The following is a 19,284-nucleotide window of genomic DNA, read 5'->3' as shown; positions in this document are numbered from 1 at the left end:
ATGCTACACTTACAGAAATCCCAATCCATCAGAGCTACATGCTCCAGGGACCTAAACCTTGTCATCACAATGAACAAAACATGCTGGAAGGATAGATTCCTGACCCACAGACTCCCCATATTCTGGAATACACTGCCCATACATGTCAAGCATAGCACCTCCTTGGCCCTCTTCAAAATGAACCTTGACAACTGGATGGGAGATAAGAAATGTACTCCGGGGATCACGTCAGTCACCCTCCTAAACAGGGGGGCAGGGAAGAAACAGCCAGGGAATTGTTATGGCTATGCTTGTACAGGCCCTAGGGCTGATAGCCTATTAACAACCTATGAACCTATAATTACAATGGAATGAGAAAATTTCATAAAAATAAATAGAAACGGTGGGAATGGTTCATGCAGAGAAGAGGGGAAGGAGGATTTAGGTTTAAGGAAATGCAGGAATTGAGCAATTTATATAATGGTTAGAGTGAATAAAAACTGTTACAAAGAAAACATATATATGTATGTGTGTGTGTGTGTGTGTGTGTGTGTGTGTGTGTGCACATATACTGCATGATAAGAATAGGGGAACTATTACCAAGGTTTATTTTCTTTTCTGCTTATGCATGTCAATTCATATTGCAACTTAAAATGTGAATATTTACTAATGTCACAGTTGTCAATAGTCAGTCTATAGAAATGTCACACAAACAGGCTCAAAGAAAGCAGCTAAATAATGTATAGCATTGCATAATCTATTGTTTTAAACTTTACTTACTGAACAGCGCCCGCACTGGCACAATTACTGCAAATGCGTGAAAAAGAATAAGTGCATGGTACTTGCCTGTTGTCTGTAAATTTTCAAGCTTCAAAAAGAGGTCACAGGATGGATGGTGCAACAATGCTGTTTGATTTATGTTTACCACTGGAGTGCGTACAACATGCAAAGGGCTGTTTTTCACTTTTTCTCTGGCATCCTGTAGCATTTGTAAGGTGAGCGGAAGTTTTGAGGATGTGTGCATTGTGTTAGCTAAAAAAACAAAACAACAAAACAAATTTTTTTCTTTCATTTTGAGATTATACACCACAGGGGTTTACTTGAGATAACAAAAATACCACTTACCTGACTTTTAAGTCGCCGAGACAAAAGCATCAAAAATCCACTTACACGAACACTCACATCACCGAAAAAACTACAGGTAAGTAACCACTTGGCCACCATGGTGAACTTTGCCCCTTTCCCTACTGTAGTGCGATCTCGGAGTTGGTATATCTGGTTGGGGGTGGGGGGGATGCAACCCCCACACAGGTGGGTTTCATGTGGTTCAGTTTCATGTTTTGCTGTGATGCAGCAAAATGGTTACTTATCTGTAATTTTTAGTCAGTGATGTACGCATTCAATTAAGTGGATTTTCAGTGCTTTCATCTCGGCGATTTAAAAGTTGGGCAAGTGGTATTTCAATTATCTAAAGTAGACCCCCCACAGATACACTTCAACAAACAAAAAAATTCACTAAAACACACTGATCCTAGCTCGAAGTACTCTTAAAATACAACAATACTTCTTATGTACAATTTTACTCTAACAACAAATTATACAATGTCCACAATTCCATCTTATAGGCAGCACCCATTTAGATGAACAGGATAGCTAAAACCTGATGAAGGCTGAAGGAGGAGATCTCCTACATGATAATACCTTCTAAAACTCTATGAGGTAGTAAGGTTTGATCAACAGGAGTGCAATTCTGTTTATATACTAAGTCTACCTTTCCTGCAAATTAAACCACTGTTCTCTTTACCACACAAGTACTTCACTACATAGCAATTTGTAAGGTATTATAATTAATGAGACAATCAATTCATCTACAAATTCTTTCACTATTTCTTTCTGAATGTCTCTGTATTTTCACAGTACTTACTATGTTTTATTTATAATTATTTAATTCATCAATACTCTATCAAATATTATTCCATACAGCTTTGATGTCTTTAAGATGAAACAAACTGAGGTCCCATCTGCTTGAGTTGGTGGTAACTCAGTTGGATGCACAACATCCATGGCACCTACTGAAAACAGTAGGGGAAGTTCTCTGATGCCCTAGACAAATTTCCTCTAGTTATATAACATCACCTCGGGTCTCCCATGAAAAGAGGCCATTAGAATAGTGAGACTAACACGGTCAACAAAAGATAAAAAATGCATTATCATCCAGAGTACTATTTCACGCAGTTACTGACATGCTCATTATTTTAAACTGCTTATCACACAATTTCTTTCTTAATTAGCAAAAAAAGAATCAAGCACTACGGTTTATCTGGAAGAACTGGCGAGCTCCTGTACTGGTTACCGTGCTATATATATTACTACTTACCTAAGGATTATAAATGTAATCAGTGTAGGATAAATTCCAAGGTAAACTAGCATCATATCTACTTCAGGACATATTGATTTGTTATACATTTCTTTTTTCTTCTGCCCACTGGAGATCGGATTACTCTTCTAGTTATCACCAGTTTCTTCTTCCAATACCTGTCGAGTTTCTCACAATGTCCATTTCCTTTCCCTTACTACTGCTGCTGGCTCTCACATACTGCACCATATGTGGTTGTTTCTTCTGTTGGCTTTGCTGCTTTTCAGATGTGCAGAGATAGTTACCCACAATCAGAATTTTCAATTTCCAACAAATAACTCTGTCTAGAAAATGGCTCTTCCAAATACCATGGTACTGGTTCTCCTTTACTCCAATTTCAAACTTCCGTTATTTGTTGTTAATAGCTGATGCAAGATCGATCATTAAAACACACACACACACAAAAAAATCAATCATTTGGTTGATTATTTACTTTCTCTACAGATTATATATATATATATATATATATATATATATATATATATATATATATATATATATATATATATATATATATATGTAATTGTTTTGTTTTTTGCTGCACCATGTCTGCCAATAATTTCTGTCACTCCATCTCATTCTTACAGTAGGAGCCTAGCTCTCCCAATGTGCCACCATCAGATTACATCTCCAGTTTAGGGCTGCTGGCATTGTCAATCTGTTGTTGCAGAATTTTTCTGTTAAATTGCCTTAAGGGGTTCAAGACCTGTGTGCTGGAAAGGTCAACATTTTTTTCCACAGCATGGATTTTCTGTCCACCTCAAAAGCTGAGTGGAAGGACCCCTTGAGCTACTACAATGTTTGACTGACTTTTTTTTCTACTTGATTAATCTCCCCAGCATAATAATGCAGATGTTTACAAATCTGTATGCGCCTGCACTTGATAAAGGCGGCCCTACCAGTTTGTCTTAGCACACATCTGCTGCATTCCCTCATAGGCCCCCAGCGGTTATACTAATCTAGCTTGATTGTTTACACCTTAGAAGTGACACATGGAATAACAAAGATGCAGCTCTGGCAAATGAAGTTAACTGCAATAACACATATTTTGGCAACATCAGTATAAAACTGGTTACAAAACAGTGTCCACTACACTAATGCAGTCCCCAATATACATTCTGACATTCTATACCAATATTTTTTATTATTATTGTTGTTTCTGTTAAGTTGCAGATGAGAGTACTCTTGTTAATACCTCCAAAATCAGAGTACTGAATAATAAACTTAAATGAGCAGTAACTTTTAATATTAGTGAAACTGACCCCTTCCAAATCTCCTGCAACATATTTTACAAACATAGCCTGGGAAAGGTTCCTTATGTTTTAGTACTGCCAAAGTTCAAAAACAGAATAAGTCAGAGATGATCCCCACCTACAGCCAAGAGTCGGTTTGGTTTGCTGCTGAAATGGATTCCCACTCTCAAGAGAAGGAAAGGAGTTAAGTGATGTCATGCTTTTCTCATGCAGACAGCAGGATCAACAGATGGGTCTATTAATGAAGTCGGGCCACAGGCCACGAATGTTGCAGACGACACCATGTATCTTCACTACTGCCCCACCAATTCTGTCACAACAGTTCCTGTTATACGCACTTCTGGGCTCTTAATACTTGTTTAATTGCAGGTTTCAGGTGTGTGCAACTAAAATCTGTCTGTTTCTGCATTTATAAAACTAAAGGCCTAAAACATTACTGCAATATAATACGGCATTAAAAGCATCTCTACAATTCAAAGTAGATAACTATAGCATGCATTCTTTTACAAAAATCCAGCATGTCAGGCAGACGATAACATATTTATACATTGTATAATTAACACTATAAGGCTGCAATTCATTTTTAGTACACAAAACACTGTTAAAATGGAGACCAAAATAAGAAGAGCTGGAAGAAAAAAAGAGGAATCCTAAAACAATTTCTTGAATTCTGAGACTGAGGAGTGGGACTTTAGGGGGATATCTTAAAACAGTTAATCAAGAAGTAAACACATTACTGAGGAATCTGTAAGGACAATCCTAACAGAAATAAGAAAATTCTTTCAAAGAAAATGTAAAAATAGCTGATGGAGGAGAACAAATTTCTTCAAGTTCCACTACCTGGGATGTGCTATCATTTATTAAGAAAGTTCTAGGGTGGTATATTTCTTAAATAAATTGAAGACCATCAATTACAAAAGCAAGACATGTTTTAATCAATAAGCCACTAAAGGAAATTACCTGTAGAAAGGACTGCCATGGATACCTGCAAAAGACTAAATGATCCTCAAAATAAAAAGTTCAACAACGCAATAGCTGACCATAACACTTGTAACAGACCAACCAATCAAAGAATTCAAGCAATCACCAAATTTGAATATATTAACTTCCAGATATTCTGAATTATCTCTTTTTACCAAAATTTAAAAGTCATTGTCAGATTAAAGTGCTTTTCATATATCATGTTTTCATACAGTTTCTGTATTTTGTACCTTGACAGCCACTGTAGTTAAGGAAGTATGTGAAGGAGGGTGGTATTAAGCAACTGCAGTTATGTGCAAGTCTTGAATGTGCATGCTGTGGAATCCATGTTGTGTGCAATAAACAGCTGATAACTTGCAATCTCCGTCTCCACTGGTAATTCAACATGGTGTCAGAAGTGGGATTCCAACTAAATATCATCTAAGTATAACGAACGACCGAAGTGCAAAAGGTAAACAAATATACACTGATGGCATGGCAGACGTTTTTTGCAGACCTGAGCCACTGGTGTTTGTTGGCAATGTTACAGAGAACTGGAGTGTGTTTACGCAAGAATATGACATTTTCATAGCGGCTGCACAGACAAAGATGCACACACAACAGCATTTATACATCTCAATTTGGGAGGCTGTCGCATGAGAATGTTCTTTTGTAAAATGCATCTACTGTTTATGCAGGAGAGGGAGAAAACTACAGTGCCATTGTTCAAGTTGAAATCTGCAAAGATCTGGAATGTTTAATTCCAAAAACTATGTAACCTCCAGATGAATACAATGGAGAGACATAAATTCAGTACAAGAAATCAAAATCTTGGTGAAACTATGGAAGCACATGTTACTGACTTAAAAAAAATAAAGAAAACACTTTTAGACTTGGGGATCTACAAGACGACTTAATAAAGGACTGCCTTGTATGTGGCATTAATAATGACACAGTAAGAAAAATTCTACCATGTGACAGAGAATTAACATGGAGAGAAACTATTCAAATTTGCCAGATACATGAACTCACAGAAAAAAAAACGCACTAGTATGCTTGCTGTATCTGCTGCTGCAAATGTTGACAGTGTTCAACAAAAAACGAAAACAATACGACCTCATAAGTGTAACCTGAGGAGCTATGCTGCATCACCTGCCACTGTTAACTGTCGCAATTGTGGGGGCAGTCATGAACCTAAACAAGAAAAGTGTTTAGCCTATGGTAAAGTGTCACAAATGCAAAAAGTGGAATAATTTCATAAAGTTCTGCAGATCAACACAGACTCATAATAAAATGTATCTGACGAAGACAGTGGATCTAACCGAGAATGTAGCAGACCCTGACAGCAGTGATGAAACTTTCTATGTTGTTGGGGTTTCTGTGGTTGGCTAAACAGTTGACACAGTGGATTCTTGTCAGCAAAGAGTGAAATATTTTGCACTGTACAAATTAATGGGAAACCAGGAGAGCTTAAATAGATACCAAATCCAAATGTAATGTCATGTTGGCAACAGCATAAGAAAAAGCTGGAGAGAATCTTGAATCAACAAGAAGCACAAAACTAGTTGCTTACGGTTGCAAAGAAATTCATACAGATGGAGCTGTAATCCTTTCTTACCCTTCTGCAGGTAACAGTTATGATTTACAATTGTATGTAGGTTTGAAGAGATGTACAGTCATTACTAGGCCTAGAAGACAGCCTAAGAATGGGATTGGTTTTGCTCATTAAAGTAGTTCACCATCATGACAGTTTTTCACAACATATCTTTAATATGCTGACCTCTTCAATGATGAGCTTGGTAAGCTTCCAGTTACATATTCCATAAAGCTGAACCACAAAACAAATCCAGTTGTCAGACCTGCAAATAAAATCCCAGTAGCAATGCAAAGTAGAATTATGAATTTAGGCGTTCTTACTCCTGTGTCAGAGCCTTCTGAGTGGGTATCCTCCATGGGGGCAGCCCACAAGAAAAGCTCAGATGACAATTGGATATGCATTGATCCTAGAGACTTAAACAAAACCTTTAAACATCCTCATCATCTGATGTGTAAGATAGAGGAGGTAGCAGCACTATTGCCAAATGTGACTGTTTTCTCGGTTTTGGATGGCAAGAACTCCTGGCAGACTTTGCTGGATCACAGAACTTCTTTATTAACAACATTCAGCACACCATTTGGGAGATACAGGTTTTTGAGGATGCCATTTGGAATCAGTTCTGCCATGGACGTATTCCTGCATGCCATAGAACAGATATTTGCTGGATAATGTGCCATTATTCATCATCATCAGCCCCCTTTTCCCATTATTTTTCTACACGGGGTCGGGGTATCATGTTAACTGTCGCCAACTCTCTTGAAGAAGGCAGGAGTATGGCACTGAATCAACACCCATGCCTGACTGTGGCAGATCTTCTTTCACACAATCCATCCACCTCTTTGCTGGACGTCCTCACTTTCTCTTACCTTCTTCTTTTCTGTCCCAAATCTTCTCACTAGATTGTCTTCTGTACACATGTGCCCAAACCACCATAATCTGTTCTCTGATATTTTCTGCTATGGGAGCTATTTTGACTTCTGCTCTAATGTCCTCATTTCTTCATCTGTCACACAGTGTGTATCATACCATCTTTCTCAGGCACTTCATTTCCATTACCTCTAGCTTTTTCAATTGTTCTGCCTTTACTGCCCAGGTTTCTGTACCATACAGTAGTACTGGTTGCACCACTGTCTTGTAAACCTTCCTTTTCAGCTTCTTTGCTATTCTTCTGTCAGACTACACCTGATACTCTATGCCAGTTGGCAGCAGGCCCTCTGATTCTAGATTTGACCTTCATTCAGAATACTCTTCTCCTCAACCACCCCTCCCAGATACTTGAAGCTGTTTACCTGTTCCACTATCTTCCATTCTATCTCTATTCTCAGCTTCTTCTGAATTCCCCAATTTGCTGCCATTACCACCATCTTATCTGTGTTTAGTTTCATCCCACGTGCCTTCAGATTTGCATTCCATTCTCCTACCCTTTGCTGAAGTTTTAGCTCAGAGTCTGCCTGTACTGCCACATCACCTGCATACAGCAGCTTTCTTGATCCGTCCCCTCCAACCGGTTTGCTAATGTAGTCCATCACCAGTATGAACAGCAATGGGCTCAGAGCTGAACATGTACACCCACTCCCACTGGGCACCCCTGTGTGAGGCCAGACACTGTTCATACTTGAGTCATTGAGTCCTTGTAAATAGCCTGCACTAAATCTACCAATGTTTCTGGGACTTCAAACCACTGCAGTACTGCCCAGAGCAGCTTTCTTGGGACCTTGTCATATGCTTTCTCCAAGTCTAGGAATGCCCAGTTGGTCTCTCTCCTCATCTCTATTTTCTTCTCAAGTATCTGTCTCAATGCAAACACCGGGTCGATTGTGCTGAATCCTGGTGCTGAATCCTGATCCAAATCTGAACTGCTCATCTCCCATCTTACATTCTACTACTCTATGTATCCATTTATCAATCACCCTCTCCAGAACTTTCATGCAATGTGGTAGGAGTTTAATGCCTCTAATGCCCACAGTTGTGGATGCACCCTTTGTTCTTGTACACTGGCATGAATATGCTTATTCTCCAGTCATCTGGGATACAACTTTCTCTCCATACTGCTATTAGTACCCTCAGGAGTCATTTCTCCCCATACTGCTATTAGTACCCTCAGGAGTCATTTCTTCCCATACTGCTATTAGTACCCTCAGGAGTCATTTCTCCCCATACTGCTATTAGTACCCTCAGGAGTAATATCTCCCCTATCTCACCCAACATCGTTATATCGGCTGTGACCTCATTTGAGCCTGCTGCTTTCCCCTGACTTCATCTTTCCTAGTGCTGTTCTTACTTCTTCTAATGTGGGCTCCTCTTCTCTCATTGTGGGCTGTTTCTGGAGCAGTACAGCTTCTGTGGGGTTTTCTTCATTCAAAAGCTGCTGGAAATACTCCTTCCATCTGCCTTTGAAGTCTTGTGGACTGGTGAGCATGTTATTGCTGGTATCCCTTATGAAGGGTGTCTATTCTTTATCTTGCTGTCTTTGTCTTGTAACCTGATATAGCTTATTTGTGCCCCTTACTGAGTCACTTTCCAGAAGTTGGTACAGTGCCTCCGATTGCAACTTCTTTCTTAACTTCTTTGTTAGTCAACCAGTAATCCTTCCTAGCCTGGTCAGTCTTTTCTATCTCCCACTTCTTCCTGCACTCCTTCTTTCTTTTGATGACTTCCTGGACTTCTGCATTCCACCACCAGCTTTCCTTATGTTCCTTATTAACATACCTGGCTTGGCCACATATCTTTTCTGTAGTCCTAACACAAGCTGGTTTTAGGCGCTGCCACTCTTCCTTCAACTCCATCTATTTCCTCCTCTTCTTGGGGGAGCTAGAGCCCTGAATAATTCCTCAAACTGCTGTACTTTCTCTCCAGTCAACTTCCAGGTCTTCAGCCTGGTCTCTGTTGACCTTATAGCCTTCTCTTATGACTGCCTGCAGCTGATTGTGGCAACTAATGGTTTATGCTGTGGGCCGACTGTTGACGTTGCAATCATGGATTCTACCCCAGTGCCTTTTCCTTATTAGGAGGAAGTCTACTTCAGCTGCATGTTGGCTACTCTTGTATGTGATCTTGTGACTGTCTCTCTTTCTGAATCATGTGTTGACTATCAAGCCATTTGCTAGACAGAAGTTTAGAACAGCTTCTCCCCTTCCTTATTTCTGTTGCCCCAACCATGTGGACCCAGGCAGTTCTCACATCCTGTTCTGTCTGACCAGATATGTGCATTCAAGTCACCCATTATCAACACCAATTCATATTGCCCTGCTTTATCTAGTAGGTCCTGCAACTGCTGTCTGAATGCACTCTTTTCCTCACCACCACAACCCTGCTGTGGGGCATAGGGTGAGATTATGAATACTGCCCTATCATTACACTGGAGTCTGATTGCCATGAGTCTGTTATTAATTCTGATGATATCCCACGCAGCCTTCTGAAGCTTTTCTCTCATCACAATTTCTACACCATTTCTAGCCTGTCCCCCACCAGAGAAGTAGAGTCTGGATCCCACGCCAAGTGGCTTTGCTGCACTGCCCTTCCATCTTGTCTCTTGAATACATAGGATGTCCAGCCTCCTCTGTATCATCATGTCATCCACTTACAAGCTGCATCCTGTCAGTGAACCTACATTAAGTGTAGCAATTCTCAGTTCATGTTTGGCAGGTTGGTTAGTTCTGCGTCCAGCTTTCGCTCAACAGAGCTATCCCAGGTAACCCAGGCTGGGCAACTAGACACTGGCCAGCCAGTAGCTTACTGATCTAGGGCTGCTGGGGTTTATGGCAGGCACACACACTGGTCAAGAGGGGCATATATACCCCTCCCACCATTAGCAAGGGTCCCTGGTGTGGGTCAGAGTAGGCCTGGTCCTCCACCCACATCACCGGTAACTACCTATGCCCATTTTTGACGACATTAGTCAATATGACCGATTCAACACACCAATGTGCTATTATTGTGTATGACATTATTTTTGGTGGCAATGGAGAAAAGGAACACAACAGAAATCTCAGGAAAGTTCTAGACGTTGCATGTGAGGTCCTAAGCTAAATCCTTTGAAATGTAAGCTCAAACTGAAAGAAGTCAACTATGTCGGTCACGTGTTCACAAGTTCAGGACTACAGCTAGATCCATCAAAGATAACAGCAATCAGTGAAATGCCAGTCTCAGAGAATGTTACATGCTTACAGCGTTTTCTGGGTATGATTAATTACTTGAGAAAATTCATCCCAAATGTTAGTGAGCTTTCTGCACCATTGTGTGAGCTGACACAAAGATATAAAATGGTCTTGGTATGAACAGCACAAAGAGGCGTTTGATACTTTAAAAAAGAGAATTGCCAGTCCACCCACACTGAGATACTATGATGTCCATAAGCCTGCGACACTCTCCTGTGATGCCTCTCAGTATGGACTTGGAGCAGTATGTCTTCAGGAGGGCATTTCAGTTGCATATGCATCCCATACGCTGACTCAAACAGAAATGCACCATACTCAAATAGAAAAAGAACTTGCTGTCATGTTTGCATGCTCCACATTAAAGGACTATACATATGGAAAGGCCAATCCAGATTTAAACAGATAATCAACCACTAATAATGATTTTGAACAAAAGGATACATACAGCTCCAGCACGATTGCCACGCATGATGTTAAAGCTACAAAAATACAGCTTTACCATGTAAGCACATGTAGCTTCCTGATGCCTTATCAAGTGCACCCAGAAAGATGACTAAATGATATGAAAATAAAACAGATGATTTTGAAGTCATGGAAGTCAAGCACATTTCATCATCATGGCTAGATGAGTCAAGAAATCACACTGCTATATACCCAGTTCTTCAGAAACGGAGTAATATTATCAACCAAGGCTGGCCAATATGTCAAACAAGTTTGCCATTTGAAATTCAGCAGTATTTCCCATTCAGGGATGAGCTCATAGTGGAAGGTGGCATCATTATGACAGGTCCAAAAGTAGTAGTTCTTAAATCATTGCAAAGGGATTATATGCAAATTATGTACTTCCCAGTTCATGGAAGCTCACATAAAGTTCTCTCAGACAAGCATGCACAATTCACTAGTTAATGGTTTAAAGAATTTGCTGCATCTTGGGACCTAATTCATGTAACTGGCAGTCCAGAATACCCACAAGCTAATTGTCTGGCCGAACGTGCAAGTCCATAGTGCAAAGCATTTAATGGAAAAGTCCAAACAAGCTGGAATGGATGTATTCCTCAATTTACTAAATCTTCGAAACATTCCTCGTGACCAGATACTTGGTTCACCAGCTCAAAGACTGATGTCAAGACAAACATGAACTCTTCATATCAGCAAACAGCTGTTAGTACCAACCTCAAAGAGTAATAAGGTAGTTAAAGCTCAACCATCAAAAAAGCGTCACTCACAGAAGTTATTCTATGACAAAACCAATAGGCCTCTTTGACCATTGTTGCCAGGTGAAGTCATTAGGATGCAGAGTTCAAAAGGTCATGATCGTGTCGGAATTGTGGGGGGCATTGGTGCTGAACCAAGGTCCTATACAATTCAGTCCAAGGGATTAGACTACAGAAGAAATTATGGACACATTTTGTCTGCCCCAGAGCCAAACCAAGGTATACGTATCGTTCAAGGAATACAAAATTGAAATTTCCCCTAGCAAACTCAAACAAAGTATGCTAACCTAACTTTAAGAATTCCTGCTGGAAATACTCCTTCCATCTGCCTTTGAAGTCTTGTGGACTGGTATTTTCGCTTTTGGGACTTTTTTGCATTCCCACCACCGGGGCTCTCCGTCAACTTCTTTCTTAGCTTCTTTGTTAGTCAACCAGTAATCCTTCCTAGCCTGGTCAGTCTTTTCTATCTCCCACTTCTTCCTGCACTCCTTCTTTCTTTTGATGACTTCCTGGACTTCTGCATTCCACCACCAGCTTTCCTTATGTACCTTATTAACATACCTGGCTTGGCCACATATCTTTTCTGTAGTCCTAACACAAGCTGGTTTTAGGCGCTGCCACTCTTCCTTCAACTCCATCTATTTCCTCCTCTTCTTGGGGGAGCTAGAGCCCTGAATAATTCCTCAAACTGCTGTACTTTCTCTCCAGTCAACTTCCAGGTCTTCAGCCTGGTCTCTGTTGACCTTATAGCCTTCTCTTATGACTGCCTGCAGCTGATTGTGGCAACTAATGGTTTATGCTGTGGGCCGACTGTTTCACTGGGGATGACGTTGCAATCATGGATTCTAACCCAGTGCCTTTTCCTTATTAGGAGGAAGTCTACTTCAGCTGCATGTTGACTACTCTTGTATGTGATCTTGTGACTGTCTCTCTTTCTGAATCATGTGTTGACTATCAAGCCATTTGCTAGACAGAAGTTTAGAACAGCTTCTCCCCTTCCTTATTTCTGTTGCCCCAACCATGTGGACCCAGGCAGTTCTCACATCCTGTTCTGTCTGACCAGATATGTGCATTCAAGTCACCCATTATCAACACCAATTCATATTGCCCTGCTTTATCTAGTAGGTCTTGCAACTGCTGTCTGAATGCACTCTTTTCCTCACCACCACAACCCTGCTGTGGGGCATAGGGTGAGATTATGAATACTGCCCTATCATTACACTGGAGTCTGATTGCCATGAGTCTGTTATTAATTCTGATGATATCCCTCGCAGCCTTCTGAAGCTTCTCTCTCATCACAATTCCTACACCATTTCTAGCCTGTCCCCCACCAGAGAAGTAGAGTCTGGATCCCAAGCCAAGTGGCTTTGCTGCACTGCCCTTCCATCTTGTCTCTTGAATACATAGGATGTCCAGCCTCCTCTGTATCATCATGTCATCCACTTACAAGCTGCATCCTGTCAGTGAACCTACATTAAGTGTAGCAATTCTCAGTTCATGTTTGGCAGGTTGGTTAGTTCTGCGTCCAGCTTTCGCTCAACAGAGCGATCCCAGGTAACCCAGGCTGGGCAACTAGACACTGGCCAGCCAGTAGCTTACTGATCTAGGGCTGCTGGGGTTTATGGCAGGCACACACACTGGTCAAGAGGGGCATATATACCCCTCCCACCATTAGCAAGGGTCCCTGGTGTGGGTCAGAGTAGGCCTGGTCCTCCACCCACATCACCGGTAACTACCTATGCCCATTTTTGACGACATTAGTCAATATGACCGATTCAACACACCAATGTGCTATTATTGTGCATGACATTATTTTTGGTGGCAATGGAGAAAAGGAACACAACAGAAATCTCAGGAAAGTTCTAGACGTTGCATGTGAGGTCCTAAGCTAAATCCTTTGAAATGTAAGCTCAAACTGAAAGAAGTCAACTATGTCGGTCACGTGTTCACAAGTTCAGGACTACAGCTAGATCCATCAAAGATAACAGCAATCAGTGAAATGTCAGTCTCAGAGAATGTTACATGTTTACAGCGTTTTCTGGGTATGATTAATTACTTGAGAAAATTCATCCCAAATGTTAGTGAGCTTTCTGCACCATTGTGTGAGCTGACACAAAGATATAAAATGGTCTTGGTATGAACAGCACAAAGAGGCGTTTGATACTTTAAAAAAGAGAATTGCCAGTCCACCCACACTGAGATACTATGATGTCCATAAGCCTGCGACACTCTCCTGTGATGCCTCTCAGTATGGACTTGGAGCAGTATGTCTTCAGGAGGGCATTTCAGTTGCATATGCATCCCATACGCTGACTCAAACAGAAATGCACCATACTCAAATAGAAAAAGAACTTGCTGTCATGTTTGCATGCTCCATATTAAATTACTATACATATGGAAAGGCCAATCCAGATTTAAACAGATAATCAACCACTAATAATGATTTTGAACAAAAGGATACATACAGCTCCAGCACGATTGCCACGCATGATGTTAAAGCTACAAAAATACAGCTTTACCACGTAAGCACATGTAGCTTCCTGATGCCTTATCAAGTGCACCCAGAAAGATGACTAAATAATATGAAAATAAAACAGATGATTTTGAAGTCATGGAAGTCAACCACATTTCATCATCATGGCTAGATGAGTCAAGAAATCACACTGCTATATACCCAGTTCTTCAGAAACGGAGTAATATTATCAACCAAGGCTGGCCAATATGTCAAACAAGTTTGCCATTTGAAATTCAGCAGTATTTCCCATTCAGGGATGAGCTCATAGTGGAAGATGGCATCATTATGACAGGTCCAAAAGTAGTAGTTCTTAAATCATTGCAAAGGGATTATATACAAATTATGTACTTCCCAGTTCATGGAAGCTCACATAAAGTTCTCTCAGACAAGCATGCACAATTCACTAGTTAATGGTTTAAAGAATTTGCTGCATCTTGGGACGTAATTCATGTAACTGGCAGTCCAGAATACCCACAAGCTAATTGTCTGGCCGAACGTGCAAGTCCATAGTGCAAAGCATTTAATGGAAAAGTCCAAACGAGCTGGAATGGATGTATTCCTCAATTTACTAAATCTTCGAAACATTCCTCGTGACCAGATACTTGGTTCACCAGCTCAAAGACTGATGTCAAGACAAACATGAACTATTCCTATCAGCAAACAGCTGTTAGTACCAACCTCAAACAGTAATAAGGTAGTTAAAGCTCAACCATCAAAAAAGCGTCACTCACAGAAGTTATTCTATGACAAAACCAATAGGCCTCTTTGACCATTGTTGCCAGGTGAAGTCATTAGGATGCAGAGTTCAAAAGGTCATGATCGTGTCGGAATTGTGGGGGGCATTGGTGCTGAACCAAGGTCCTATACAATTCAGTCCAAGGGATTAGACTACAGAAGAAATTATGGACACATTTTGTCTGTCCCAGAGCCAAACTCACAACAGAGTGAGAGTACTGGTGATTCCTGTTCTTTAAGTGAATTACCAACCGATCAGCTTGAAGAAGACAAACCACCTTATTCAAACGGTTCTGAAATACAAAGTAATGCCTCAACACCAAATAAACTTTTAAAGACAATTCCCGTTTCTAATTCAAATAAAAATCCGTATATGACATGGGCAGGAACAGTCTACAAACCCAATCATAAATATATACAGTGAAGTGGACTTGAAATCAAATAAGATACGTTGAACTGTTATACGACTTTCGGCTTTTCCTGGTTAAGGGTCGCCACAGCGGAACTCTGGTCCACTCATGACTGGCAGTGGATTTTTACAGTGCAGAGTTGCCAGCCTGACGCCCAACCTTCAAAGAAGGCACACCCATTCACACTCACACCTACCTGCATGTCTTTAACGTCACTCAACCACGGTGAGGGCATGCAGATTCCACACAGAAGGCGCTCCAGCCGAGAATCGAACAGGAGAACCTCTTGCTATGAGGTGACAACGCTAACCGCTGCACCACCGCGGCTATTACGTTGAACTGTTAATGTTGTTGTCTTTCAGTTTTTCCCGGTTTTCCCGGTTAGGGGTTGCCACAGCGGAACTCCGGTCCGCTAATGATTGGCAGTAGATTTTCACGAACGCCGAGGTGCCAGCTCGACGTTCAACCTTCAACGAAGGCACGCCCATTTACGCATGTCTTTTGAACGCCCACCCAACTGCAGGGAGGACATGCGGACTCCACACAGAAGGCACTCCCCGCACTCCCGCTGAGAATCGAACAAGAGAACCTCTTGCTGTGAGGCAACAATGCTACCGCTGCACCACCGTGAAGTACTATGTTGAACTGTTAATATGACGTTTAATTCTGGAATGTGTTTAAAGTAAACTTGTTCATGTATGTGAAACAAAAAACAAGGTTAAAGAGAAGGATGTAGAAGAGTGACTATGCTTTGTTATTTTATACCTTGACAGCCACTGTAGTTAAAGAAGCACATGGGGGAAGGAGGTGTTAAGCAAGTGCAGTTATGTGCAAGTCTTGAATGTGCATACTGTGGAATCCACCTTGCGTGTACAATAAACCACTGATAACTTGCAATCTCTTTTCCACTGGTCATTCAACAGTGACTTTGGAATTAAGCAAAACTATTAAGTGCTGTTTGCTATTAAACTGGGTGCACGTACTAGCAACAAACAGTTTTATATCTAATCTGGTGCAGACTGTAGTACATTATTCGTTACCTTTATTACAAATGATTTCAGAATGATACACATGGAAATTACCACTTGTTATTCTTTAATCCGACTTTGCTATAAACGTCTGCATACTTTGAACCAACTAGATAAAGCAGGTAGTCTTCTAAATTTTGTAGTCTTCTAAATTCTTTGTCTTAAACATACCTCTCAACCTCTTAGAGCAAGAAATCTAGTCAAAGCCTGAAATAATGGAGAGACAAAGGCCTAAAAATAGGAGCAGATTTTAAATATTACTCTTGTAAACTAAAAAGTTGCTAGATTAACAGGATTTGTTTTAGCATGCATTTTCTGAAAAGATATTAAGTCTGAAACTCAAAAGTATGCCATCATTTAGTGACTTCAATCCACAGTAATTGGACAATCACACAGACCAAAAATATGAGGCAAAAATCAGTAAAGTTGATACAGTATGGTTAAATTCCCAACTATACATTTATTTGGAGGCAAGATGATGCCTTACCTCACCCTCACACTGAGAAAATGATTAAAAGTACAAGCCACAGGAGACATTGTGTAATACCGATGTAAGACTAACCTTTGTAGCAACTGACATATTTCAGCAGGCAGCAGCCTAATGAAAAAAAGAAACAATGCTTATGCTTTTCTATTCCACTTGTTTACCCCGATTACTTAACATCCTATAATTCACCAGTGAGTTTGTTTAGGAAGGTATGGAGGAAACCTGAATCAGAAAATATTATAGAGGAGTTGTTGTTGTGTAGAGGAGTATTGGTATAAATGAGTTTAGCTGTTTTAAATGAGTTTAGCTGTTTAGGCTGAAACACTCATGTAAACTGGAGTCCTACCTACGTGACCCCCTACCGCAACCTACGATAGCTGGCATACTCATTTAATCATTTTGTAGAATATTGGCCAGTGCCACATTACCCCGAAACGCTAACAACTACAGCAGTACATACAAGCATTTCTTGTTTTATTAGTCATAACAGCTCGTGAAACGGCAATTCTCTCCCAGCTGTAGTTTATATACTTACTAATAATGTAATAATGTATCTCGCAGCTTCACCATTGCATTACATTAATAACCACAGTTAAGTACAGAACGTCTAGTAAAATTGTTCTCAAACATAAAAGTTACCTGAAATACAGTGCATCTAGTTTATCAGCAGTTTTTATTTCGTCCAATGTCTAGCCGTTGCAGGACTTTAGACACTAATCCCTCCCCTTAAGTTTTTTTCTTCACTGTTGAAGCTACTACGTGTACAAACACCACCAAACATAATTTTTTCTCAATTATCGTTTTTTCAGCTGTACAGTCTTTACATCAGTTACCAATCTTGTCATTTTACTGCGCAGAAATCTGCATAAAGAAATATTACAAAAACCTGAGCACATTTTACCAACTGTATACTTCTGAAATACATTACACTCCTGATAGTTTTCGTTAGGCATTGGTAGGATCGCTTTTCGTACAGTGATCGTTTCCATCTGACCAAAATTAACAGCGGGATAGTAAATATGGCGGCCTCCAGACAAGAAGCAATACTTACACCTGATAATGACATTTATTGATATGTGTTTTGTTTTTCAAGTTTGGACTTACTTTTAAAGAATGCAGGCTGTAAGACATGTTGTTTGTGCGATGTCAGGCGGAGTTGACAGTTCAGTGGCGGCACTGCTACTTAAACGAAGAGGTGAGAATTGTGAGATCCAACAGTAATTGAATAAACTGATGACAAAAGTACTGTCTAAGAATTGAGATGGAAATTTTACCCGTTAATTTTGGCTGATATTCTGCAGTAACAGAATGACTTTTCATACCTCTCGACCTCATAGAGCAAGAAATGTGGACAAAGACCCAGTTAATGGGGGACAAATGCCCCCAAAATAGGGACACTATTTAAATATTGCTCTTACAAACTTAGAAGGTTTATAGAATAAGAGGTTTTGGATTTGCATGAATTTTCTGAAGGATATGAAGTCTGAAACTCACGTTTGCAATTATTTTCTGACTTCAGTCCTCAACAATTTGTAAGTGATTTACCAGAAAACCACAATTTTATGAGAAACAAACCAAAAACGTGAGGCAAAAATCTGGACATTCTGCAAAAATGTGGACAGTTGAGAGGTATGTCTTTGGATGTCATATGCGAGTGTTTAGTAAGGACATACACAAAATGGAGTATTTTTTTCTTAATCATTTCTTATGAAGTAATGTGGTTCTGGTAGCTCAGAGCAGATGTCTAGAGTAATAGTCTTAGACCTAGGAATAGGCCTGTAACATTTTATTCTTGTAGGGAGTAATGGGAGAAAATGAAGTGTGCTTTCCAGAGCCGGATCATGGTTTAATGGGGCCGGTAATGGGCCAACACCTACCCCCTCCCAGCCATTCCAGTGTTCCATTACTTGACTATTTTTTCGCATTTGTCATAAGCACTGTTTAAAACTGTCAGTGTGCATGCTATTTTTTTCTTTATTTCTGCAATGATTAGAGATATTTAAAGCTTTTATTTCAAATTTTATAGCACAAACATTGAGAGCTATTTGCTAAACAAAACAACACAGTCTCACAATGAAAACAAACTTAGCATGAATAGTAAGATTCTCTGTCCTTGAAATTCACATTCACTGAAACAGTATTGAAACCGAGAAAGAGAATGCATCTGGCCAGTGGTGAATTGTTTACTTTTGGGCTGTTTTCAAACCAAAGGCCCCTTGCACACATTTTTAAGACTGTGCATACATACATACATGTATGCATGCATTCTTTGATGCACCACCCCAATTGTATTAGATAATACTCCTTGTATAGTACAGCACCACTTGTTAGAGTGCGTTTTAAATTTAAAATGAGCCACAAATAAACCAGGTCACCAACTTTAATGTAAAGCAGTTTCTAGCGCCTCGGCTTACAAAAAGCCTTCGAGGAGTAAAATACAATAAATATTACATCCTTTATATACACAGAAAACTCTCCCTAAAACATCAGTTATACAGTTAAACAATTAATTACATAATTAAATAAAAAAATA

The 19,284-nt window shown here is 40.1% G+C and overlaps 2 protein-coding genes across 4 annotated transcripts in view; one reads left to right on the top strand and one right to left on the bottom strand.

The window, feature by feature from the left end:
- Nucleotides 1-17,519, bottom strand: part of SRR (serine racemase) — a 168,397-nt gene extending 150,878 nt beyond the window's left edge. Inside the window, exons 1-2 of one of the 2 annotated variants that reach the window (XM_044088387.1) lie at nt 17,391-17,519; nt 826-1,011 (exon numbers count right to left, since the gene is read on the bottom strand). In XM_044088387.1, the coding sequence (XP_043944322.1) occupies nt 826-1,011; nt 17,391-17,406 (202 nt within the window). In that variant the 5' untranslated portion in view covers nt 17,407-17,519. The other variant, XM_044088388.1, reaches the window with a different exon arrangement.
- Nucleotides 17,520-17,820: 301 nt separating this feature from the next.
- The window catches only part of TRMU (tRNA mitochondrial 2-thiouridylase), a 497,373-nt gene continuing 495,909 nt past the window's right edge, over nt 17,821-19,284 (top strand). Inside the window, exon 1 of one of the 2 annotated variants that reach the window (XM_044088386.1) lies at nt 17,821-17,946. Coding sequence is in view for 1 of the 2 variants with exons in the window: in XM_044088385.1 (XP_043944320.1) it covers nt 17,865-17,946 (82 nt within the window). In the remaining variant the exon portion in view is untranslated. The remainder of the gene's footprint in view (nt 17,947-19,284) is intronic. The other variant, XM_044088385.1, reaches the window with a different exon arrangement.

The sequence above is a fragment of the Protopterus annectens genome, chromosome 11.part0 (assembly GCF_019279795.1).
Source record: "Protopterus annectens isolate FY-2018-M chromosome 11.part0, PAN1.0, whole genome shotgun sequence".
Taxonomy (NCBI): domain Eukaryota; kingdom Metazoa; phylum Chordata; order Ceratodontiformes; family Protopteridae; genus Protopterus; species Protopterus annectens.
Note: the sequence above shows the minus strand (reverse complement) of the source record. Positions and strands in the feature narration are given on the sequence as shown.